The sequence below is a fragment of the Nerophis ophidion genome, linkage group LG21 (genome assembly GCF_033978795.1).
Source record: "Nerophis ophidion isolate RoL-2023_Sa linkage group LG21, RoL_Noph_v1.0, whole genome shotgun sequence".
In the NCBI taxonomy this organism is placed as follows: Eukaryota; Metazoa; Chordata; class Actinopteri; order Syngnathiformes; family Syngnathidae; genus Nerophis; species Nerophis ophidion.
The window spans coordinates 23,545,185-23,572,217 of NC_084631.1; the positions used below are offsets into that span (position 1 = coordinate 23,545,185).

General features: G+C 42.8%; 2 protein-coding genes across 3 annotated transcripts; one reads left to right on the forward strand and one right to left on the reverse strand.

Annotated features, from left to right (window-relative positions):
* Positions 1-235: 235 nt before the first annotated feature.
* LOC133539899 (oocyte zinc finger protein XlCOF6-like) lies at positions 236-16,839 on the reverse strand. The gene is made up of 3 exons (XM_061882206.1): positions 16,211-16,839; positions 10,250-10,492; positions 236-3,104 (listed from the first exon to the last, which is right to left on the reverse strand). The coding sequence occupies exons 1-3, from the start codon at positions 16,332-16,334 to the stop codon at positions 1,603-1,605; spliced, it is 1,869 nt and encodes a 622-aa protein (XP_061738190.1). The 5' UTR covers positions 16,335-16,839; the 3' UTR covers positions 236-1,602.
* On the forward strand, positions 16,670-26,444 carry LOC133539900 (gastrula zinc finger protein XlCGF28.1-like). Of its 2 annotated transcripts, XM_061882208.1 has the most exons (3): positions 16,674-17,310; positions 21,241-21,489; positions 23,927-26,423. In XM_061882208.1, the coding sequence occupies exons 1-3, from the start codon at positions 17,187-17,189 to the stop codon at positions 25,252-25,254; spliced, it is 1,701 nt and encodes a 566-aa protein (XP_061738192.1). In that variant the 5' UTR covers positions 16,674-17,186; the 3' UTR covers positions 25,255-26,423. The 2 variants fall into 2 exon arrangements, with proteins under 2 accessions (XP_061738193.1, XP_061738192.1); XM_061882209.1 differs by lacking the exon at positions 21,241-21,489 and having other exon boundaries at positions 16,670-17,310; positions 23,927-26,444.
* Positions 26,445-27,033: the final 589 nt, after the last annotated feature.

Below are 27,033 nucleotides of genomic sequence, written 5' to 3' on the forward strand. Positions count from 1 at the left end.
TGTATGAATACCGGTGTGTATGTGAGTGTATGTGTATTGTATGTACAATATATTTGACTCCCAGTGTGTGTGGGAGCTAGAGTATAGCCCCAGCCACCCAGAGAGTTCTACCAACAAACAGTAGGTGTGGCGCCCAGGGAACAAGGGACCACAGGCCCCACGCAGCCAGGCCGGCCAGCGACAGAAACCACATTTATTTTATTTATCTAAAGATTGATACACAAAATAAATAAAATTGTTTCATTAAATAATTTTTTGTTTTTAATACACTTTAAACAGATGTAGTCTTAGCCACTTACTAAAATTAAACATCAGGTCAATATAAAATGCTGAAGTTATAAACACATTACAAAACAATAGAAACACTTATTTGATTAATACAAAAACAATTTTTCAACATGAAATTTGTTGATTTTCATATAAGATAAAATGTTCAAAAGAGACCAGTCATAAAAATAATTTAGCATCACAACATAAAATGATGATGAATAAATAAGCAATAGCTTCTAGTAGGCTCCAGGGGACAAAGCTGCAATCATTGATCAATCAAAGTTGACTTATATACTCGTTAATCACAAGTGTCTCAAAGGGCTGCGCAAGTCACAACGACATCCGATCCCAGATCCCACATCAGGGCAAGAAAAAAAGCTTTTGCTTCATTCCAGTTACCTCGAAAGTTGGAGCTGGGAACGACATCCCAGCCGAGTTGACAATTAAGATGGCCACGAAAGGTATTTTTGCACTCCCTTTGTCTGAATACAAACAATTTATGGAAAATTATGGACACTTACTACAACTTTCAAGCACGGTGGATGAGGAGGAAACGGAAGCTATTGCTAGCGACTGACCGCGTAGAAATCACGTGAAATAAATGTAGTTTACACTGCAGTGACGTTAGGAGATAAATAAATCAAATATGTATGGTTTACTGCAACAAAAACTCATCAGAAGTGCTAATATAGGATACTATAGAATCTAAGCAGCCAACTTTAAAACAAACTCGGGGGTGGTGAGAATGCGCCGACTTTCCAAGTTAAAAATCAGACCTCCAGGGGGGTTCCAGTTAAAATTCCGACGAGGAGCTCGGAAATTCCAATTCCCCAGTACAAAGGAGACCCACCATATGTGTTTTGTTAGCTAATCATAGCATGTTGTATAGCTAACATGAGCTATTATCGTTTATACAACATGACTACAATTATCAAGTTGCTTCTCTTGGATTGCTTTTGAGTATGTGTTTTATTATTTATCATTATAAGATCATTGTAAAAAAATATATACGTTTGAAAAATATGTATATTAGGTTAAATCACTAATGGTAACATATATTATTTGGTTAGAAATATTTTACTTTGAACAATTTTTAAATCGCTGAGAATCATCATTAAAAACAATGTTTATACAATGTAAAAATATATTACTGATTTATTTTTAATGAGTACTTCATAGTAACTTGAAAGTGTTATGTAATTCATTGCATAAACTGGGCTGGCTGGGTCCTGACAGGCTAATCCAAACCTATATCCAGACTTTAGAGAAGCACTCCAATAGACCTGTAGCCACTATTGGGTCCATTCAAAGAGGACTTCCAAATAAGAAAAGTTATTTTCTTTTGTGTGTTCCCATGTGTGCTTGCATGTTACTACGGTCAGAAAATCTTTTATTGCACACTGAACAACTAAAAGGTTTTTCTCCGGTGTGTATTCTCATGTGTCTTTGCATGCTACTATTGACAGCGAATCTTTTCGCGCACACTGAACAACTGAAAGGTTTTTCTCCGGTGTGTCCTCTCATGTGCGCTTGCATGTTACTTTTGGTAGAGAATTTTTTATCACAAACTGAACAACTGAATGTTTTTTCTCCCGTGTGCGTTCTCATGTGTATTTCCATACTATACTTGTAAGAAACTCTCCTCCCACAAACTGAACAACTGAAAGGTTTTTCTCCGGTATGTTTTCTCATGTGTATTTGCAAACAATATTTGTGAGAAAAACTTCTACCGCAAACTGAACAACTGAAAGGTTTTTCTCCTGTGTGTTTTCTCATGTGCATGTGCATACTATATTTGTGAGTAAATCTTCTACCGCAAACTGAACACTTAAAAGGTTTTTCCATTTTGCTCGTTTCCATATTCGTAGTCGAGTCATTGTTTCTGATAAAGCCTTTTGCCCAAACTGAACAACTATAGTGGGTTTGCACATTTTGTGTGTCTTTAACTCTTTTACCACGAACTGAACAACTGAAAGGTTTTTTGCCTGTGTGTGTTCTCATGTGTTTTTGCATATTAAATTTTACTGAAAATATTTTATTGCAAACTGAACAACTGAAAGATTTTTCTCCTCTGTGTGTTCTCATATGTCGAGTCAAATTAGAATTTACAACAAACCTTTTTGCACAAACTGAACAACCAAAGGGTTTTTCTCCTGTGTGTGTTCTTATGTGTATTTGCATTTTACTTTTGGAGGAAAATCTTTTACCGCAAAATGAGCAACTGAAAGGTTTTTCTCCTGTGTATGTTCTCACGTGTAATTCCATGTTTACATCAACGTCTGATGTTATGTCGTCACTATCTGATAGTGGAGCTAAGAGCTTGTCTGCTTGAAATCCTCCACAGTGGTCTCCATCAACTTCTGTTGTCATGTGTTGTCTTGAGCTGCTGCTTGAAGGTTCCATCCCTCTCTTCTCATCACTTGAACTGTGATGAAGCTGTGAGGACTCAGGTGGTTTGTCTTCATAGTCTTCAGTCTTCACAGAGACAACAGTCAGTGGAAACTTGGTGAGATCAGCCTCCTCCTGCCCTAGAATACACTCTTCCTCCCAACTAAGCCGCACTTCCTCCTCTTTATAATGAGGGAGATGTGGTTCTTCGTTTTTGTCTTTAAAGTTAGGGGTATGTGGCTCCTCCTCCTCCTCCTCTTTAACACGTACAGGCTGCGACTCCTCAACCTCTTTATCATGATGGAGCTGTGACTTCTTCTCTTCCTTTTTAATTTGAGGCGATTGTGGCTCCTCGAAGTGCTGTGGAGCTGTCTGCTCCAAAGTGAAGCTCCCCAACTGCAGTTGAGGCAAACTATCTTCTTGAAGTCCAATTAGCTGGTGGACGTCTGCAGAATAAAACAGCAAAACAAAACACATTTTAACTCCGACATGTCAAATAATAAATAGGGGGACAGTGTGATGTTCAAACATAAAACTTATTTCATCTTGTGAGTCAAAGTAAGGCACTTTTTATTTCACGTTATTTGTATTGGTTAAAGCAAATCAACAACAGAGCATTGTCTTGATTTTGTATAACGTATACGAACAAAGCCTGCTGGAGGACAATACCTTGAACTCACTAAATAAAATGGTACTCAGACTCAAAGAGCTTTACATAGTGAAACTCATTATCTACATTTAAGCTACAATTAAACCAGTGTGGGTGGCACTGGGAGAAGGGTTAAAGTGATTTACCCAAGGACACAACGGGAGAGACTCGGATGGGGGGGAAGCTGGAATCAAACCTGAAACCCTTAAGTTGCTGGTATGGCCACTCTACTAACTGAGCCACAACAGCCTCATTTCTAATTGTAAATGATTCCATATATGAAAACCCTTACATGATATACATATTTGTTTAACATTTGTTCCTTTTGAGTACACATCAATCCCTCTTAGTTCATATTTACTGGTTCACTTCTGAAACAACTTCTGGAAGCATATTATTATTTACTTTAGTTGTGTTTTGTACGAGATAATTTACTTTTAAATGTATGACTTTATGAATCATTTGTTGGGTCTTGATAATACATTCCATTAATTATTTGTATCACTCTCTTTTTGTAGTATGAATATCGTCTTGTAATTGTTTATATGTATGTCCTCAGACCTTTACAAAGTAGGTAATGTATGCTTCAAATAAACTTGGTACAATAAATGCAGTTAATATTTGTTATGGCCGTATTTTGTTCTATTTAATATTTTGTTGTGTTTTTTATATAATTTTGTGTAAATTCCATCTTGACTTTACTTCAATGATAACTCATTTTACTTGTACTCTTTCAATGTCAATATTATCCATCATAATTTGTGTTTTACATTTTTGCAATATCCAAATATGATATATTTAGTTTTATTGAAGTTTAGTGACAGTTAATTAACGTCAGCCATCTTTTGATGGTCAAGTTCTCTCTGGATAAAATAAGATGAGAGCTAAATCAAGCAGTATTTAAGATGAAGAATGGAAGGTAATTATGTACATAATTATATATAATTACACTCAGTGACGACAATTAAAGATCACTTTCATCCAGTTCATTTGAGCAAAAGAAATAAGGAAAGTGAAATGCTTTTTGAATGTAATCACCGCGCTTTGTGCATATGCTTTTACTCTATTTTTTTTACTCTTATTTAATGTAAAAACATGTAGTGTACAGTATGGGATTGCACAGGGTTAGGATTATTGCCAAAGTTTTCAATTCTTCTTGCAAAATCTAAAAAATGTACATTACATATTTTTATTAATCAGATATTTCTTTGGATTCTTGGTGACACGCGCAGAAAAGGTTCAATTTTGAAGCAAGGTTTTTTAAGGCCGAAGGTTACTGAGAGTGGAATTACCACGTTTGCTCACACAAGATACTGTTGTTGTTGGATCTTTCGGCCTCCCGCATAATCTTTACTTCCAACACTCGTCTTTTTTCTGGGTGGTGGGGAAACTGTTGCAAATGTTTCACACATTTTTGGCGAGCGGAGCATCCCCAAGCCGCACAACATGAAATGTTTACTTGGCAAGAAACTCTTCAATTCAAAGAGATGCCGAGAGAGGAAGTGCAGTGTCGCTTAGCAGCGTCTTAAAGATGGTGTCCAATGTGGCGCCCCGTGGTCACGTGATGACTTTTGACAAATCATTTAGGAGATTGACCATACCTGTGACGCTTTTGTGGCATGACGATTCCGGATTTGTTCCTCCAGGGATGCGTCGGGCAAGAACACAGCAAAAGGTAAGAAATAAAGGATTTATTAAAGTCTTGTTCACGAGTGGGGGAAGAGTGGATCGTGAGATCGACAGGCGGATCGGTGCGCCGTCTTCAGTAATGCGGACGTTGTATCGATCCGTTGTGGTGAAGAAGGAGCTGAGCCGGAAGGCAAAGCTCTCAATTTACCGGTCGATCTACGTTCCCATCCTCACCTATGGTCATGAGCTTTGGGTCATGACCGAAAGGATAAAATCACGGGTACAAGCGGCCGAAATGAGTTTCCTCCGCCGGGTGGCGGGGCTCTCCCTTAGAGATAGGATGAGAAGCTCTGCCATCCGGGAGGAACTCAAAGTAAAGCCGCTGCTCCTCCACATCGAGAGGAGCCAGATGAGGTGGCTCGGGTAGCTGGTCAGGATGCCACCCGAACGCCTCCCTAGGGAGGTGTTTAGGGCACGTCCAACCGGTAGGAGGCCACGGGGAAGACCCAGGACACGTTGGGAAGACTGTGTCTCCCGGCTGGCCTGGGAACGCCTCGGGATCCCCCGGGAAGAGCTAGGCGAAGTGGCTGGGGAGAGGGAAGTCTGGGCTTCCCTGCTTAAGCTGCTGCCCCCGCGACCCGACCTCGGATAAGCGGAAGATGATGGATGGATGGATGGATTAAAGTAATAAAACAGGCTAGAAACAAAACACTGGTGCTAAACAGAAAAGGCAAACACAAAGCGCTAGCATGAATGCTAGGAAAACAAACGGAAACACAAACACTAGGCACGAAAACACGAAGAAGGGAAAACAAAACACTTAGCATGGGCGCTAGGAATAAACAAAGGCGAAGCGTGTAAGCGAGCGAGAATATACATATAAAGCAGTCTTCACTGTTGCACGAAGGCAAATTAGGATCCCAGCTTAAAGTCCTACTGAAATGAGATTTTCTTATTTAAACGGGGATAGCAGGTCCATTCTATGTGTCATACTTGATCATTTCGCGATATTGCCATATTTTTGCTGAAAAGATTTAGTAGAGAACATCCACGATAAAGTTCGCAACTTTCGGTGTTAAGAGAAAAGCCCTGCCTCTACCGGAAGTCGCAGACGATGACGTCACATGTTGATGGCTCCTCACATATTCACATTGTTTTTAATGGGAGCCTCCAACAAAAAGTGCTATTCGGACAGAGAAAACGACAATTTCCCCATTAATTTGAGCGAGAATGGAAGATTCGAGTTTGAGGATATTGATAGCGACGGACTAGAAAGAAGAAAAAAAACGAGTTTAAAAAAAAAACGATTTAAAAAAAAAACGCGATTGCATTGGGACGGATTCTGATGTTTTTTAACACATTCACTAGGATAATTCTGGGAAATCCGTTATCTTTCTATTGTGTTGCTAGTGTTTTTGTGAGTTTAATAGTACCTGATAGTCGGAGGGGTGTGTCCACGGGTGGGTTGACGCCAGTGTCTCAGGGAAGTCAACGGCAGCTTCATGGACAGCCCAAGCTCAGCTTTTCTCCGGTAAGAAGCGACTTTTTAACCACAATTTTCTCACCGAAACCTGCTGGTTGACATTTGGTCTGGTTTCATGTTCCCTTGACCGCGCTCTGATCCATAGTAAAATTTCACCTCTGGGAATTTTAAACAAGGAATCACCGTGTGTTTGTGTGGCTAAAGGCAAACGCTTCCCAACTCCATCTTTCTACTGTGACTTCTCCAATATTAATTTAACAAATTGCAAAAGATTCAGCAACACAGATCTCCAAAATACTGTGTAATTATGCGGTTTAAGCAGACGACTTTTAGCTGTGTGTGTGTGTAGCGCTCATACTTCCTAAAAACGTGTGACGTCTTGCGTACACGTCATCATTAAACGACATTTTCAAGACGAAACTTGTAATTTAGTAAACTAAAACGGCCGTATTGGCATGTGTTGCAATGTTAATATTTCATCATTGTCATATAAACTATCAGACTGCGTGGTGGGTAGTAGTGGGTTTCAGTAGGCCTTTAAATAAGGTAGCAATCAATAGTAACAGGTGTGCGGGAACCGAGAGTAGCAGGTGGAACTAATAAACAACCATGGAGACAAAGCATACAGGAAATAAGGACGTAAAACAACAGAGTGATACCAAAATGGAACAAAAACTAGAATATGGGTATGATCCTGACATAAGGATCATAACAACATCCTCTCAATGTACGGCTCTGGTGAACGTTGGAAAAAGACTTGTCTGCCTGCACTCACACTCGTGTTGGCGTAGAAGCCAAGCACAATGGACTTACCATTAATAAAATGTCATGTCTGTGATCATTTTTCGGTTCAAGTCATGTTCTGTTTGGTTTTCGGACACTCAGTTCCTGCTTTTTCACTCTCTTGTTTTGTCACCACAGCAACCATTAGCTTCACCTGTTTCAAATTCGGAGTCACGTACCCGTTTTCACTAATCATGTCACTATTGTTTAAACCGAAAGTTGCCAGGAAGTGAGCCTGGCGACTTTACCTCTGATACTCATGCCTGTTCATAGTTATGCTTCTTGCCATGCCACCTAAGTTTTGTTTTTACATGTCACAGTTATCGAGTTTTGCTTCATGTTCATAGTTTCTGCCTTTTTGCAAGTTTTTGTTTCATTAGCCAAGTTTTTGTACTTCCGCCTTGTGCGCGCCTTTTGTTCCTTTTATATAGTACTTAATAAATATGTCTTTACCTTCACGCCTTGCCCGCTTCAACTTTCCTTTGCATTCCAGGAAAACAAACCCCAAAGTCCACGCATTGATATAAAAGTTCATGTTTTAGCAGTAATTTAGTTGTCAGAAGTATTTGGTACTCAAGTAAGTTATCAGTAATTTTATGACATATAGCGGCCAACATTATCGCGTTTCCTATGTTGGGTGGGCGGGGCTTCCTTAGAGATTAAGAAGTTGTAGTATTCGGAAGGATTTAAGAGTAACGCCGCTGCATTGAGAGGAGTCAGATGGGGTGGTTCGGGAATCTGGTCCAAATGCCCCCGGGACGCCACTCCTTGAGGAGATGTTTAGGGCACGTCCAACCGGTAAGAGGCCACAGGAAAGACCGTGGGTCTCATAATCACTCCTTTCACTCAAGGGGCCCCGCCCCCTGAAGCAGGAAAAGCGATCGTAACATTACTGACAACTTATTTGAGTTCCAAATACTTCTGACAACTACGTTACTGCTAAGACGTTTATTCACGTAAAGTGATGATAAGTCCATTGGTCTTAGCTTCAACGCCAACACCAATGTGTTGTGAGGATGGCGGAAAAGATCATCAGGACTCCTCTTCGTCCTATCCATGAAAACGCAAAAAGCCGCTGCCTGACCAGGGCTCATAAAATCTGCAGAGACTCCTCCCTCTCCCACCGTGGACTGTCTTCACTGCTGGACTCTAGAAAGAGGTTCCGCAGCCTCCGTAGCAGAACCAGCAGGTTCTGTAACAGCTTCTTCCCTCTTGCCATAAGACTCTTGAACGCATCATAATAAGCCCCTTAATTCCCCCCCAAAAACGGATTAACTCACTGGAATATAAGACAATATAATATACATCCTTAAACGTGAATGCATATGCAAAAGTGCAATATATTTATCTGAACAGTAATCTATTTATTTTTATCTGCACCTTATTGCTCTTTTATCCTGCACTACAGCAAGCTAATGCAACGAAATTTCGTTCTTATCTGTACTGTAAAGTTCAAATTTGAATGACTATAAAAGGAAGTCTAAGTCTACGTCTACCACAAGTGTGAGTGCAGGCAGACAAGTCTTTTTATAACTTTGAATCGCTGCAAGGACAAACAAATCTTACACGGCAGAAATCACGTATAAAAAGACAGCCAATCAGGCTTCCTGCTTCACACAATTCTGATTACAGAAGCACACATTTTTTTAAACATACGTACACAACTCTTGAGTACGGACACACAGATTGTATTACGCACACAACTCTTGAAAAAGTCACATGGAAAAATACAATAAGTTTTTCACAAATTTGAATGCAGACACACATTTTTATACACACACACATCAAAATAAGGACAAATGTCTTTTTACCCACATACAAATCGTAAATCATAATACAGACAGACAACTTAAAACACACAGCTCTGATTACACCCACACATTGAGATACAGACACACACATTAGTACACCGACACGTGAAGAACAAAGATGGGCAGATTCAGAGATCCGTTTGCAAATACTTTTGCTATAATCATAATTCAATATTATGATTCCATATTATACTGGATCGGTTCGCAGCCGAGTGTGAAGCGACCGGAATGAGAATCAGCACCTCCATGTCCAAGTCCATGGTTCGCCCGGAAAAGGGTGAAGTGCCATCTCCGGGTTGAGGAAGAGACCCTGCCCCAAACAGAGGAGTTCAAGTACCTAGGAGTCTTGTTCACGAGTGAGGGAAGAGTGGATCGCGAAATCGACAGGTGGATCGGTGCGGCGTCTTCAGTAATGTGGACGCTGCATCGATCCAATGTGGTGAAGAAGGAGCTGAGCCGGAAGGCAAAGCTCTCAATTTACCGGTCATTTTACGTTCCCATCCTCACCTATGGTCATGAGCTTTGGGTTATGACCGAAAGGACAAGATCACGGGTACAAGCGGCTGAAATGAGTTTCCTGCCCGGGTGGCAGGGCTCTCCCTTAGAGATAGGGTGAGAAGCTCTGTCATCCGGGAGGAGCTCAAAGTAAAGCCGCTGCTCCTCCACATCGAGAGGAGCCAGATGAGGTGGTTCGGGCATCTGGTCAGGATGCCACCCGAACGCCTCCCTAGGGAGGTGTTTAGGGCACGTCCAACCGGTAGGAGGCCACGGGGAAGACCCAGGACACGTTGGGAAGACTATGTCTCCCGGCTGGCCTGGGAATGAGTCGGGATCTCCCGGGAAAGGCTGGACGAAGTTGCTGGGGAGAGGGAAGTCTAGGCTTCCCTGCTTAGAACGCTGGCCCCGCGAACCGACCTTGGATAAGCGGAAGAAGATGGATGGATGGATGGATAATTCCATATTTCACAGCCAAGCAGGCTAAACTGTCAATCATGGACGCCAAGATGTGACAGAAAAGCAGCGACTAAACTGGATTGCTCAACCCAGCAGCAAGACACCAATGCGAGCAGATCAGAGATAAAACAAAACATGAATCATTGATACACTTGTCAGCTGCGATATTCTCTTTTGTTATGTGAATGTGGAGTAAAAAGCAAGTATATCTCCACCTTTCGTCATGACTGTGAACATCTGTTACAAACATTGTGTTAGATGATACGTGGATGTTATGCTTACTTGGACTGTGATGAAGCTGTGAGGACTCAGGTGGTTTGTCTTCATGGTCTTCAGTCTTCACAGAGACAACAGTCAATGAAAACTTGGTGATATCAGCCTCCTCCTGCCCTAGAAGGTACCCTCTCTCCTGACTGATCCACACTTCCTCCTCTTCCTCTTTAATGTGGGATGGCTCTGCCTCCTCCTCTTTTACACATGGGGGATGTAAATATTCCTCTTTAATGTGGGGGGGCTGCTGGATGTCTGTTGGTTAAATAAGTAAATATTAAAAGTAGTTTTTGACTGAAACTGCTGACACAATGAGATGTGTGTTCTTGTGTGTTGTGATATAGGTGTGTGATTAAACAACCAATAAAACATGGTAAATAGATTATTTTGTCCTAGCCACTAAAATGAATTCAAAAGTAGTCCAGTAATTAAAAAAAAAAAAAAACGGGCTGAGAAATTTGGGGGGTGGGCAGCATTGATCAAAACATTTCCAAAAGACAAACCAGAACTTTTTAAACCTCCGGTGTAAAGTGATTAACCATTTGTTTTCTGTATACATGTCGGCCTATTACACCTGAGCATTATCCATACCCTTAACCTTGTAAAGGTATGTAGTCCCACAATATGTTAAATATCATGGATATATAGAAAAAACATTGTCCGTAAAAATATTCACAATATGTTTTTGTCATCAATTAAAAATACCTTCCTCCCTTTTTAGGAATGTTGTAAGCCATATTGATTACTATGTCAAATGTATTATATGTAAACATGTTGATACAGATTGTTACAAACTGAGAGGAACATCAACCTCTCATAAGTATTGTTTCTGAATCTGTCTCCTTTGCATGATTATTATAAAAACTAGGGATGTCCGATTATATCAGACTGCCGCTATTATCCGTCGATAAATGCTTTAAAATGTAATATCGGAAATTATCTGTATCGGTTTCAAAAAGTAAAATTCATTACTTTTCAAAACGCTGCTGTGTACACTGCCTTTGCGTGCTGGCCCAGTCACATATATCTATAGCTTTTCACACACACACAAGAGAATTCAACGCATACTTGGTCAACAGCCATACGGGTCACACTGAGGGTGGCCGTATAAACAACTTTAACACTGTTACAAATATGCGCCACACTGTGAACCCACACCAAACAAGAATGACAAACACATGTCGGTAGAACATCTGCACCGTAACAAAACAAACACAACAGAACAAATACCCAGAACCCCTTGCAGCACTAACTCTTCGGGGAAGCGACAATATACACCCCCGCTAACCCCTGAACGCCTTACCTCAACCCCCCCAAACCATGCCCACCTCAACCTCCTCATACTTTCTCAAATTCCAAGCTTCTGTTTTGAGGCATGTTAAAAAAAATAATGCACTTTGTGACTTCAATAACAAATATGGCAGTGCCATGTTGGCATATTTTTCCATAACCGGAGTTGATTTATTTTGGAAAACCTTGTTACATTGTTTAAGGCATCCAGTGGGGCATCACAACAAAATTAGGCATAATAATGTGTTAATTCCATGACTGTGTTTTCTGGAGTTTGATTATCTGGACTTGTTCAGTGACTGCTGAGAAAGATCAGCTGACAACAGGGGAAAGTCCTTGTGACGGCATGGAGAGACAGCTGGCAGGAGGGAATAGACCCCAACGGGACAGTCGTGGGTTAGCTACCCGCGATTGTGGTCTCTCACACCTTGCAGCGTGTAGGAAACACCCCTCTTAGCTACGAAGAAGCAATTAAAGAGAATACCCCTAGAGTCTGCGAGAGTGGGGCCGAAAGATGACTCATCGGATGACAAAATGGTAACGACTGGACCGGAAACGACTATGAGTAATGAAAGCACAGCGCAAGATAACACTACAGCAACCAGCACAAGCCTCGTCACAGCAGTGGGCCACAAGCTGCAGATCTGTAGCTGCGGGTGGAGAAAAATAACATCTTTTCGGGGCTTAAGGATTCACCAGGGAAAGAAAAAGTGCTTGAGTGATAAGAATCAGGGGTCTCGCATTGACCTCTTCTTGCAGAAGGAGTCAAATCAGTCGAATGAAGTTCATCAACTGGATGAAAACCATAGCTTGGAGAGCATCAGCACCCCTGTAGCGGAAGAGGTATACTCAAACACTGAACTAGTAGTGGAACAAACAGCAGCGGTGGATCCTACCCAAACTCCCCAACCTGCAGTCGAGCAGAGACTCCCAGGCCGCAGACTGCGAGTGAAGTGGCCCAGTGCTGCGGAAAAGAAGCTCTGGGAAACAGTGAATACTAATCTAATGTGGTCCCCTGAACAACTCAAAGGCACAGCAGAGAAAAAGGCTGGAGAAAATGGGAAACATCATCCATCAATAAGGAGCAGAACGATTTGAATTTTTAGAGATGAAACTTGCTAAACAACCTCCCACCCCACCCAGTCCAGGAGGCAACAGGAAATCAAGCGCCTTGTCAAAGAACAGAGACGACTCAGGAAACTGTGAAAGAGGGCCCCAGAATTGGAAAAGGAGGGCATCTGCGCTCTCCAAGCTGACATCAAAACACGCCTGGCATCCCTCCGCAGAGCAGAGAGTCTACGCAAAGAAGGATGAAAGAACAAACAAGAACACGGTTCTACAAAGATCCTTTTAAATTCCTGAAAACTCTCTTTACCAAGGAGAAAAGTGGGGCCCTAAAAACAACAAAGTGTGATATAGAGGACCACCTGAGAGCAACCCACTCTGATCCAAGGTGTCATGAACACATGGCCAATGCTCCAGACATTCCACCAATCGACCCCCCAAAGCAACATGGACGGAGGTCGAGAATAATGTCCATCGGGCAAGAACAGCTTCAGCTCCTGGGCCAAACGCAGTCCCGTACAACTTTGACAAGAACGCACCAGATGTCTGCAGGATTCTTTGGAGACTCATGAGAACGGTATGGCAGAAGAAAACCATTCCTAAAGCATGGCGCAGGGCAGGTGGGATCCATATTCCAAAGGAGAAAGACGCTGCAAACATCAGTCAGTTCCGCCCCATTGCCTTGCTAAACGTGGAGGGTAAGATCTTCTTCAGTGTTATTGCACAAAGGATGGCCGAGTACCTGCACAGAAATGAGTATATAGATACATGTTTTCAAAAGGCCGGAGTACCAGGCTTCTCTGGGTGCCTAGAACATGCCAGATCCAAATGGCAAGGCGGGAAAAAAGGGACCTTCACGCAGTCTTCTTGGATCTCGCAAATGCCTTTGGCTCTGTGCCCCATCAGCTCCTCTGGACTGCCTTCCAGTTTTTTTAACATCCCCATCACAACCCTGGTGAAAGTATACTTTCATGACCTGCAGTTCTGCTTCTTAACACCGGAATTTACAACCTCATGGCAGCACCTGGAAATTGGCTTCATTGCCGGATGTACTGTATCTCCCTTGGCATTTACCATGGCCATGGAGGTCATCATTCGAGCCTCAAAATGGGTCGTAGGTGGACAAAAACTGGACTCTTGCAGGCGCCGCCCTCCGCTCAGAGCCTACATGGATGACATCACCACTCTGACTACCACCATCCCTTGCACCGGGAGATTACTCAGAAAACTTGAGGAGAACATCAGTTGGGCTCAGATGAAGTTTAACCCATCCAAGTCACGCAGCATCTCAGTGGTGAAGGGAGTGCTCGCTGATTTGCAGTTCTTGATTGGACATTAGCCAATCCCCACTATATCTGAGCAGCCAGTCAAAAGTTTACGAAGGCGATATGATGCAGGTCTAAGAGATAAACACCAGGTCAATCAGTTGTGCAATGACATCAAAAGAGCCCTACTGACGATTGACAATACCCAACTTCCTGGGAAGCTCAAGTCCTGGTGCCTACAGTTCGGCTTACTACCCCAGGTGATGTGGCCCCTGGCGGTTTATGAGGTGCCCATCTAAACAGTGGAGAAGCTGGAGAAAAAAGTCACCGTCTACATAAAAAAGTGGCTTGGAGTTCCACACTGTCTCACCACCATAGGCCTTTACGGTAACAGTATCTTCAAGTTGCCCCTTACCAGTCTTACGGAGGAGTTCAAGTGTGCCAAAACACGACTACAGTTGACCTTGAATGAATCCAAAGATCCGAGGGTTAAGGAAAATGCACCAACATTGGTTTCAGGGCGCAAGTGGACACCAGCAAGAGCAGTTGAAGAGGCAACAGCAGCTTTCAGACATGCTGACATTGTGGGGAATGTTCAGCAAGCTAGAGGAGGCCTTGGACTTAAGACTAGTCGCCCTGCCTGGAGAAGTGCCACTGTGCCAACACGGAGGAAGATGGTGGTGGGGGAAGTACGGCGTCAGGAGGAGGCCTTGAAATGAGCCAAAGCAGTCACCCTTGGCAAACAGGGTCGGTGGACTTGGTGGGAAGGCGTTGAAAGAAGGAAGTTGAGCTGGAGGGATGTATGGGCCATGGATGCAGGGAGCTTAAGCCTTGTCATCAGAGCTACCTACAATGTCCTTCCGACCCCAGCCAATCACCAGCAGTGGTTTGGCGAAGATCCATCATGCGCCCTTGTGCGAAGCCAGCCTCCCTCCGACACATACTCACACGTTGCAAAACCAGCCTCACTCAGGGGCGATAGGCTTGGCGGTACAACCAAGTTTTGAAGAGCCTTGCTTCCACACTGGAGGTAAAACGATCCAACATTAATGCACTACCACCATTAACATCTAAGACCTCATGGAGAACTACCTTTGTCCGTGAAGGGGTCACAGTTGCCGGGCGCAACGTTAACCCGTCAGAGAGAAATCAGCTGTGTCCAGCACGTGACTGGAAGATGCTTGCAGATGTTGGCAAACAACGGATTTCCCCCAGCGAGATCATCACTGTGAGGCCTGACCTAGTGCTCTGGTCCCCTTCCCACAAAAAGGCCTTTATTGTTGAGCTCACTGTACCCTGGGAGGAATCAATGGAGGAGGCATATGAGAGGAATCTTTTGCGGTATTCCGAACTGGCCGCGGAAGCTCAAAATCGTGGCTGGAATACTGAAGTCCGCCCTTTGGAGGTTGGGTGCAGAGGGTTCGTGGGAACCTCTAACACAAAACTGCTGAGGGACATGGGAGTCAGGGGCCAGTGCCTGCGTTTAGCCATCAAAGCCGCATCTGAAGCAGCTGAAAAGAGCAGCCGGTGGCTCTGGCTGAAGAGGAATGACCCCAATTGGGCCTCAAACTAGTGTATCAGGAGGTATGCGGTCAGGCAGACCAGAATCTGACTCAGGGAACCGGACGCCCCTGCCATGCATGGTCTCCTGGTATGTCTGCCAACAAGGTGATTTTCATGGCTAATTGGGCTTGGTCGCAATCTCAGGTCTGATCATCCTGTAGATGGCCGCCTCTGGAGAGGATGTATAGTGTTAAAGGCCGAAACACCCAATGACTCAGAGGAGCACTACTGATGATGCGCACCCGTAAATTTTTTATCCTTCAGGTCTTCCATTCACGTTCACTGTTTACCTACAAGGCTACCAAATATATGTGCTCGCAAAGGATGCAAACACCTCATTCTGTGTTTTTAATTTGTTTTAAGAGTTTTTTTTACGTGTGGAAGGAGTCTTTTTACGTGTTTGAGGAGTAATTTATGTTTTAGATGGCACTGTGCATCTCTTAGGAGTAATTTTATGTGTTTTAGAGTCATTTTAGAAGTTGTTTGTTGTGTTTAGGTAGTCATTTTAAACGTTGTACTAGTCTTTTTTGACGTGTTAAGTCATTTTATGCATTTGTGTTTCGCACAAGAGGTAGAACATCTCACTCTGTCTTTTCTGGAAACGGTATCGGTAATTAAGAGTTGGACAATATTGTAATATTGGATATCGGCAAAAAAGCCATTATCGGACATCTCTAATAAAAACGTAGCCGTTCATCATCCTCACAAGACAATTCACCTTCCTAAAAACAATAGTGTTAATAATCTAACACAAAGTTAGTAAACATGTGAGAGTAAGAAGTAAACAAACCTGTTCTGTGTAACACAACTTGATGTTTCTTGAAAACAGCGTCCAGTAGTTGACATTGTCGCTCCTTCTCCTCTTTTGTTGGACAAAGTTCCTCCTCGTACTCTGCTTTCGTTCTTTCGCACATTTTCACACAATCACTACACTTAACACTCACACTTCATCTCTGTTACGCGATGTGTTGATAACTTCTGCTTCGCTTTGTTAGCAGCTAAGAAGCTAAGCTAACTAGCACGCTAAGCTAGCACGAAATTCGATAAAGTGCGCTCAGACTAATGTATCTGAATACAAACCATTAATATTTACTATTTAGATTTGTAATGTATTACACGACATATTACAAATCTGGATAAGAATCCAGTATTACAATAATTATATAATAAGACCACGATCGTCTCCGTCACACGCCATCTTGTTTTTCCCTCGTCTTGTTTAGTTCACGGGCACTGTTGTCAGATCTCGCGAGAGAAACCACAACCAACTCTTTTTCTTCTTTCTTTTCTTTTCTTTTCTTGATTATCGTGTTATGCAAAATGACTATTAAAGTGTCGGTTCACATCCGCAACACTGCCATTAAACATACAACAGTATGGCTTGGCGAAGTAAGTGTGCATCAATTATTAATGTCCCAGTGAAACACACGTTGGCCAACATTCCTTCCAGGTTTGAGAGCGTTTGAGACCTCGTAGACGCCAAAACAGAAGGAAGAAAAAAATAAGATGGCGTTTGATGGAGAAGACTTTATGTTGTTTATTAACGTTATTTAAATAATAAGTGCATACATGTACACATACGTGTCGTTTAACATAGTACACCTCGTTAATATTTGTTTATATCCGGATACATTAGTCTGAGAGCACTGTGACGCTTCTCGTGCTAGTTAGCTTAGCTTGTTAGCTGCTAACAAAGAGAGGTGGAAGTTATCAACACATCGACTAAGCACAGATCGAGTGTGAGTGTAAAGTGTGATTGTGTGAAAATGTGCGAAAGAACTATTGCAGAGTATGAGGAGGAACTGTGTCAAGCAAAAGAGGAGAAGGAGCGACAATGTCAACTACTGGACGCTGTTTTCAAGAAACATCAAGTTGTGTTACACAGAACAGGTTTGTTTACTTCTCACTCTCACATGTTTACGAAATTTTAATTTTATTGTTAACAGTATCCTTAAAGGCCTACTGAAATGAGATGTTCTTATTTAAACGGGGAAAGCAGTTCTATTCTATGTGTCATACTTGATCATTTTGCGATATTGTCATATTTTTGCTGAAAGGATTTAGTAGAAAAAATCGACGATAAAGTGCGCAACTTTTGGTTGCTCTTAAAAAAGTCTTGCCTTTCACGGAAGTAGTGCGCGTGATGTCACAGATTGTCGGACTCCTCACATCCACCCATTGATTACAATCATGGACGCCAGCAGCGCGAGCAATTCTGACCGAGAAAGCGCCAATTTCCCCATCAATTGGAGCGAGGATGAAAGATTTGTGTTTGAGGATAATGATAGCGATGGACTACAAAAAACAAAACAAAAAAAAAAGCTACAGCTCCGAAGGCAGTGTCAGCGTTTCAGATGTAATTAGACACATTTACTAGGATAATTCTGGATGATCCCTTATCTGCTTATTGTTTTCATAAGTGTTTTAGTTAGATTTTAAAGATTGTAAAGACATACCTCGAGGTCGGATGGTTGCATTGAACACACTGTGTCTCAGAGAGAAGCCGGGGAGCCAAGCTCACAGCTGCTGCAGAACAACGAATAATCCACGGATGTCTTCGGTAAGATATATATCACAATTTCCCCATCCAAAAACATGCTGGTTGACGTAGAGAAAACATGTTTGCTTGACTGCTCTGCTTTCACAACAAACAAAGAAACGCCGGCTGGGTCTCGGTGCTAAAGACAGCTGGAATCCACCGCTTTCCACCAACAGCATTGTTTTTTATAGTCTCCATTATAAAATAAACAAATTGCAAAAGATTCAGCAACACAGATGTCCAAAATACTGTATAATTATTCGGTTAAAGCAGACGACTTTTAGCCGTGTGTGTGCGCAGCGCTAATATTTCCTCACTGTCCGTGACGTCACACGTATAAGTGAAGTGAAGTGAATTATATTCATATAGCGCTTTTCTCTAGTGACTCAAAGCGCTTTACATAGTGAAACCCAACATCTAAGTTACATTTAAACCAGTGTGGGTGACACTGGGAGCAGGTGGGTAAAGTGTCTTGCTCAAGGACACAACGGCAGTGACTAGGATGGCGGAAGCGGGAATCGAACCTGCAACCCTCAAGTTGCTGACACGGCCGCTCTACCAACCGAGCTATACGTGATCATTCCGCGATGTTTTCAACAAGAAACTCACGGGAAATTTTAAATTGCAATTTAGTAAACTATCCATCCATTTTCTACCGCTTATTCCCTTTAGGGGTCGCGGGGGGCGCTGGCGCCTATCTCAGCTACAATCGGGCGGAAGGCGGCATACGCCCTGGACAAGTTGCCACCGTATTGGCATGTGTTGCAATGTTAATATTTCATCATTGATATATAAACTATCAGACTGCGTGGTCGGTAGTAGTGGGTTTCAGTAGGCCTTTAAATATGTTGTTTTTAGTAAGGTGAATTGTTTTGTGAGGATGATGCACTGCTTTTATTTTAAATTGTTCATGAAAAGTAGACCGTTTCAGACACAATATGTATGAGAGGTTGATGTTCCTCTCAGTTTGTAACAATGTGTTTCGACATGTTTGGACAAAACTCACACAGTCACCAAATATATTTGACATAAAGGGACAAGCAGTAGGAAATGGATGGATGGATGGATGGATGGATGGATTGTAATCAATAGTATTTATAGTTTCATGGCTAATGTCACTTCCTGTTTCTGACCGACATGTGTCAATGATTTAAAGTAAACATGTATTGCCCATCATCTTTCAATAAGCAAAGCAGTCAACAGTCGATTTATGAAAAGAACATAAAGGTGACTGATTTTCCTTCAGCATCTCGAAGATGGTCTCCAAGTGAATGTGGGAGCTGTGCTCTAAAGAGGTATTGTTGATGGACATACTCCATAAAAACACCACTTACTAAAACATGATTTGTAAAAGTTCCTGCAAGCCCAAACACAAAATGACCGTAAAGAAAATCATTTTATAAGATGATAAAAACATAGAATGGCTGTGCTCTAAAGAGGAATTGTTGATGGACATACTCCATAAAAACACCACTTACTAAAACATGTTTTGTAAAAGTTCCTTTTGGCCCAGCCACAAAATGACCATATAGAAAATTTAATTTACAAGATGATAAAACCATAAAATTACTGTGTTTAAGTAGATTTGGAATTTTTTTTTTTTTTCAATGACTATACCAGGGGTCGGCAACTTTTACCACTCAAAGATCCATTTTGAGCCGTTTCACAAAGTAAAGAAAACAATGGGAGCCACATAACTCTTTTGAAATTTATGATGAAATAATACTGCATGCAGAGTTTTTTTTTTGCTTTGTGCTATGTGTAAACCAGGGGTCTCAGACATGCGGCCCGCACATTAATATGACATTTTAATGTTAGAGCGGCCCGCAAGTTTTATATGAATGCTGCTTGACAGCGTCACACCTGCCAACCATCGCAATTTTCCCGGGGTACTCCCGAATTTCAGAGTAATAATTCTCTCAAATGTACGCTGGTGTTCACCCAATGAACAATAATAAGGGCGTACAATGATGGCATTACCGCTAGCGCCCTCTACAGTTTGTACAAATAGCTTGCCAGCCCAAAGAATTGTTTGACGAGGCTGTTGCAGACACACGTAAGAGACTGCAAGGCATCCTTAGTCAACAGCAATACAGGTCACACTGAGGGTGGCCATTTAAACAACTTTAGCACTCTTGCTAACATGCGCCACACTGTGAACCCACACCAAACAAGAATGACAAACACATTCCAGGAGAACATCCACACTGTAACACAACATAAACACGACAGAACAAATACCCAGAATCCCATGTATCCCTGACTATTCCGAGCTACATTATACACCCCGCTACCACCAACCCAACCCCCCCCCCAACCCTTTGTGTGTCAGTTGAGGTGGGCGGGGTAGCGGGGTGCGGGGGTTTATAGCCTGGAAGAGTCAGAGATACATGGGATTATGGGTATTTGTTCAGTCGTGTTTATGTCGTGTTATAGTGAGGATGTTCTCCCGAAATGTGATTGTCATTCTTGTTTGCCGTGAGTTCACAGTGTGGCGCATATTAGTAAGAGTGCTAAAGTTGTTGATATCACAACCCTCAGTGTGACCTGTATGGCTGTTGAGCAAGTATGTCTTGCTAGCGCATGCGTTCAGATAGAAGTCGCATCTAAAATGTGACCAGCCAGCCAGCTGGCACGCAGATAGAATGGTGAAAATCCTGGCGCGATGACATGTAGCAAGGGTGTTAGAGGCATTGTCATCACGGCACGTCCTCAAAGTTAATGTCTGGGTGAAAATCGAAAAATATTTACCCGGGAGATTTCTGATAGAGACACTGAAACCTGGAAATCTACCCGACTTCTTCGGGCGGTCGGCAAGTATGCGGCTGAGCCACACCAGAGTGGTCAAAGAGCCGCATGCGGCTCCGGAGCCGCGGGTTGCCGACCCCTGGACTATACCATTACAGGGTTATGAGGTTTAGGTGGACATGTATACAGAATGAAATGCTAACTCACGTTACACTGGAGGTTAAAAATGATTTAATATGCATTTTAGGAATGTTTAATCACTTCTGGCTCATCTTTGTAAACACTTTTCAAATCGCCCCCACCTCCAAATTCCATGTCCTATTTCTACCTACCTCACCAAACACACTGCACTACTTTTGAGGTGATTTAGTGGTGAGGATAAGAGGAACTCTTTCCAATGTTTTATTTGGTTGTTTAGTTACACACTTTTTAACACAACACACAAAATAACACAACTAATCTAATTGGGTCACAGTGTCAGTCAAAAACGTATTATATTCTTGCTTAATCTTATTTACTTATTTACCCAACAGACGTCCAGCAGCACCCCCACATTAAAGAGGAAGATCCTCATAGCCTTCATGTAAAACAGGAAGAGGAGGGGCCACAGCATTTCCACTTTAAAGTAGAAGAGGAGGATATCTGGATCACTGAGGAGGAAACATGTCTTCTAGGGCAGGAGGGGGCTGATCTCACCAAGTTTCCACTGACTGTTGTCTCTGTGAAGACTGAAGACCATGAAGACAAACCACCTGAGTCCTCACAGCTTCATCACAGTCCAAGTAAGAACAGCATCCACATATCATCTAATACGATGTTTGGAGATATACTCACTTTTTATCTCCAAATTCACGTAACATAAGAGCATATCATATCGCGGCTGACAAGTGTGTCTAGTGTGTAGTTAAAATTAGAAGATCAGCCATTATACTGACTTCCAGTCCCTATTAATGTGTGTGCTGTAGTGTGAGGAAAATATGTATGCAGGTGGGGACTGATTGATGCAATTAAAATTGGGGCATATCAGGGGCATGGTGGGTCCATACCACGCCGAGACCCCCAAACCCTAAGTGTTTAACCCGCAGTTAAAATTGAGCGATGGAAGAACAAGGGCCAAGTCAAACGGACTGGAGCCCCATAGAAGCATCCTCATCCCCACGTCACGCCTTTCCACAGGTCAACCCCCCAAAGTCTTACAGATGTGTGTGCTGTAAGTAGGAGGAGCAGAGATCCCACAAAAAGCCCCCCCAGCCGATCTAGAAGGTAACTGAAACATACTGCCAGTAGGTCCGCCCCCACAATCCAAGACCCTGGATGCGTACCGAGGCAAGCAGAATCCCACAACTGAATAAAAACCACAACCAACAGAAAAAAAACAGCCCTGCTGTCATGTACAAACACCGATGACATCTATTAAACAGACAAGAATTAAACAGACCGGATTCAATTTGGCTCAATGAGGAGAAACGTCTGGGCTGTACTCTTTGTACAGTCTTCCACCACGCTCTGGCAAGAGGATTGCGCGCCTCCTCTTTTATTTGGACTTGCTGTTTCTTAGGGTAGAGGGCAGTCGTAAACAGCCGTAGCCGTCGGTCCTAAAACAGTTCAAAGAATAGATTACATAGAACTTGCGTCAGGTCCCGCTTCCTCTCCGCTTTATAGATCTCGGGTCAAGACAAGATCTTCCTGTGGATTAAAATAGATCAAAGAAACTGAACCCGGCGTGGCGCAGTGGGAGAGTGGCCGTGCGCAACCCGAGGGTCCCTGGTTCATATCCCACCTAGTACCAACTTTGTCACGTCCGTTGTGTCCTGAGCAAGACGCTTCACCCTTGCTCCTGATGGGTGCTGGTTGGCGCCTTGCATGGCAGCTCCCTCCATCAGTGTGTGAATGTGTGTGTGAATGGGTAAATGTGGAAGTAGTGTCAAAGCGCTTTGAGTATCTTGAAGGTAGAAAAGCGCTATACAAGTACAACCCATTTATAACCCCTCCTGTCTCCTCCCATCGTATACAGTGGTGTTTTACAGGCCTTCTGCTTGGTAAGATCAAAGACAGTTTTTGTCCTCTCGCAGGGAAATATTGGCAACACAAAGTTTTGTGATAACTTAAATACAATTATTCCGACAGCTGCCCCCTGGCAGGGGATCACCTAATACACAAAACTAAAACAAAAAACAAAACGACCAAACAAAGCCACTGCCAGCAAAACCATCAATGCGCACAAAAAGTACCACATACACACGCCAAAATTCCCCAACCAAGCTGCAATTATCCTAATAACCAAAATAAATAGCAGCCCAATATGCCGTCCCAGCAGAGGAAACACCAAAGACAGTCCCTTTCCTACAAGAACCACACCATCCCCATATGCATGTCCGAACATGCCTTTCCTTCCCCACTTCAATCCACAAATGCTCCAGAACTTTACCGACTAATTGCAAACCGTACGGACAATCGCTCCACCCACAGCCCACGCGAATCCGCCCGCCACCAAACAAGCCCCGCGCCCGCCCGCCCCATCATGACTGTGGAGAGTCTATACTGACAACTTTGTGCAAAAACTGCACAGCCCCCCTTGCTGAACGCGAACTACACAGACCGCAATGCTTTTACACAAGTCCAGACCGGTGAACGATGCCTCCCAATAGGGAAAGATGCCAATACATCCTGCCCACATATCAGCACCCAAGCCAGCCTGCAAGCCAACACCATCTGGCCCCCAAATATAGCCACCCGATCAGTCCAACACAACACAGTAACAAAAATGATAGGTAGCTCCATAGCGAGCACCACCACCCGTCTGCAGCACAAACACCCATAGTTAAAAGCACACTAACCTCATGATATGACATTTCTACACAATTTAGGACAGTAGTTTAAAATACATTTCAAAAATCACAAATATGGGATGTCTCTTTAATGTTTTCTGATTTACTTTATTTTTGGTTTCCTGTTTTTCATTCCTTTTGCTCAACGAACGTTATTCTTATTTCTCCGGTTTACTGTTCATTTCTATTATCTATGAGCAGTTGTGTAAGGTTTGTTTTCTAATACTCATACTCAAATTGCTTCTGATTTCCCTGTTGAACGACATGGTGAGCAGCTTGAATGTTAACGTGGTGACTGATGACATTATCAGAACACATGCTGGTGCAGGACAAGGTTTGATGTCACTGAGCAAAGCTGGAAAACATATGTTTATCTTCTTGTGTCCTGCAGACGTCTGTGAAAAACATCTTCTCTCTGAGCAGCAAGAATGGACCTCCAGGATGGAGCAGAAAAAACAGCTTCCTCCCCACATTAAAGAGGAGGAGGAGTCTCGGCCACCCCACTTTAAAGAGGAAGAGGAGGAACACAGCATCAGTCAGGAAGAAAAGTATCTTGAAAAACTGAAGGAGGTTGATGTCACCAAGATGCCATTGACTGATGTTATTGGGAAGAGTGAATATGATGAGGTCAAAGGTGAAAGTGAGGAGAAGAGAGAGGTGGAGCCTCTAAGCAGCAGCTCAACTCAACACATGACAACAGAAGCTGAAGGAAACTACTGTGGAGGGTCACATGCAGAAAAGATCTTAGCTCCACTATCAGATAGTGAGGACACAACGTCACACTCTCCTTACACTGACGATGAAGACTCTAAGGCTGAGAAGACATGTCGCACTGACAACAAAAACTTTAAATGTTCTGACTGTGACAAAACTTTTAAATACCGTTGTGACCTTAAAGTGCACATGAGAATACACACTGGAGACAAACCTTTTTCTTGCTCAGTGTGTGGTAAAAGTTTTGCACGAAAAAATGTATTGAAAGAACACATGCAAACACACACTGGAGAAAAACCTTTTTCTTGCTCACTGTGTGGAAAAGGTTTTGCACGAAAAAATGTGTTGAAAGAACACACGAGAACACACACTGGAGAAAAACCTTTTTCCTGTTCAATTTGTGGCAAAGATTTTGTGAAACGACAGTGTTTTAAAGCACACACGATAACGCACACCGGAGAAAAACCTTTTTGTTGTTCAATCTGTGGAAAAGCTTTTGTACACAGTCAATATTTGAATATACACATGAGAACACACACCGGAGAAAACAATTTTACCTGTTCAATCTGTGGTAAAGGTTTTGTACGAAGTCAATATTTGAAAGTACACATGAGAGCGCATATCGGGGAAAAACATTTTATCTGTTCAATCTGCGGTAAAGGTTTTGTACAAAGTAACAATTTGAAAAAACACATGAAAATACACACTAAAGAAAAACCCTTCACCTGTTCAATCTGTGGTAAAGATTTTGTACAAAGACCGCATTTAAAAGTACACATGAGAAAGCACACTGGTGAAAAACCTTTTTCTTGTTCAATCTGTGGAAAATGTTTTACACAAAGTCAGAGTTTAAAAAGACATGTAAGATTGCACACTGGAGAAAACCCTTTTACCTGTTCAATATGTGGAAAAGGTTTTGTACAAGGTCAAAATTTGAAGGTACACATAAAAATACATACTGGTGAAAACCCCATTCTTGTTCAAGCTGCAACAAACTTTTGTTAAAGATCAAAACGGATAACACACATGAGAACACACACAGATGAGAAAGTGTTAAGTTGCAGTGTGTGTGATGAAAGATTTTTTCTAACTACCAGTGTAAGAAACACACGTGTGCTGGTAAGAACAGCAGCAAAGGAAGCTGCAGGATTTTCAGTCAACCACCAGGACTTTGATAGCTTTGAATTTCTAATAACAACATTACAAAACAAATGTGTCACATTGTTGTGTATGTAATACAATGTTGTTAGTATGCTTCTATCATTAATAGATTATATATTCTAGATGAGTGTTTTTTCAGACAAGTACATGCATAAATATGCAACATTGTTTACATTTATTTAAAAAGGAACAGCATAATCCCGGTTGTGTCTAGAATAAAAGAGGGAATTTTCTTTGAGTACAACTTCACGGTGGCAGAGGGGTTAGTGCGTCTGCCTCACAATACGAAGTTCCTGCAGTCCTGGGTTCAAATCCAGGCTCGGGATCTTTCTGTGTGGAGTTTGCATGTTCTCCACCGTGAATGCGTGGGTTCCCTCCGGGTACTCCGGCTTCCTCCCACCTCCAAAGACATGCACCTTGGGATAGGTTGATTGGCAACACTAAATTGGCCCTAGTGTGTGAATGTGAGTGTGAATGTTGTCTATCTGTGTTGGCCCTGCGATGAGGTGGCCACTTGTCCAGGGTGTACCCTGCCTTCCGCCCGATTGTAGCTGAGATAGGCGCCAGCGCCCCCGCGACCCCGAAAGGGAATAAGCGGTAGAAAATGGATGGATGGATTGTAACAAACATCATGGAATCAAAAAAAGATGGAATAATTCTCTAATGGATCTGGGATGATTCCCTTTTCATGGTGGCTCCACGGGAACTCCCATTTTCCCTGGAAAACAGAATTTAGGTCAGCAAATGGGTCCATCTCATAGCTGTAAAGGAATAATGAGAGAAACAAAGGTATGTGTTCCTAATATGGTTCCCCTTCACGGCTTATAGACATTGTCCTGAGGGAGACATTGTTCTGACACACTGCTTGGAAGCTCCGATGAAGGATCGCGAGAATTTAAGGCTTTAAAATATTAAAATTCTTCCCTTAATATTTGTTTTTGTATTGACTCATATTCTTTTTAACAACATTTCTTTGATTTAACCGTAAAAAAGTTACATTCTCTAGCCAAGTGGCATATGACCTAACACTAATTTCATTTACCTGTATATGATATAGACCCTTCAATTTATCTTTGTGACAGTCTCATGCTGTTCCCAGGACCACCAAGGAAGGACATTCGCTCGAGCAGGTGTAGACTGCTTTATTTTTCAATAAAGAGAATCTTTTTCTGGTGACTTTTCAGTTCGCCCGCATCGTCTGCCTTTCGCTCTCGCTCTCGCTCTCTTCCGCCTTGTATGCGCTGTGTCTTCTGGCTCTCATGTCTCTCGCTCCTCTCGTTGCTCTCCCCCCTCTCGTGCTGCTGGTGCCCTTTTATACATCGAGAGGATATTCATTAATAGTGTACAGGTGCGCAACCCCAGCACCTGATCTCGATTGCGGCGTCGCTCCCGGCACGCCATGCATCGCTGCTCGCCGTCCGGGCCTCCATCTTGGGCTGGGCTCCGGTGTGCCCTGCCCCGCCGTCGGACCATCAGCCCCGTCTCTCTACACACCTCCATTGCCAGACTTAGGCCGAAACTCCGACCGGCTAAGCCAACTCCCCCCTTCCCTTTTTGAAGGGGCGGGAAATTAAGACTGCCACCTGTGCCCCCGGTCTTCTCTTCATTTTCCCCTTGTTCTTC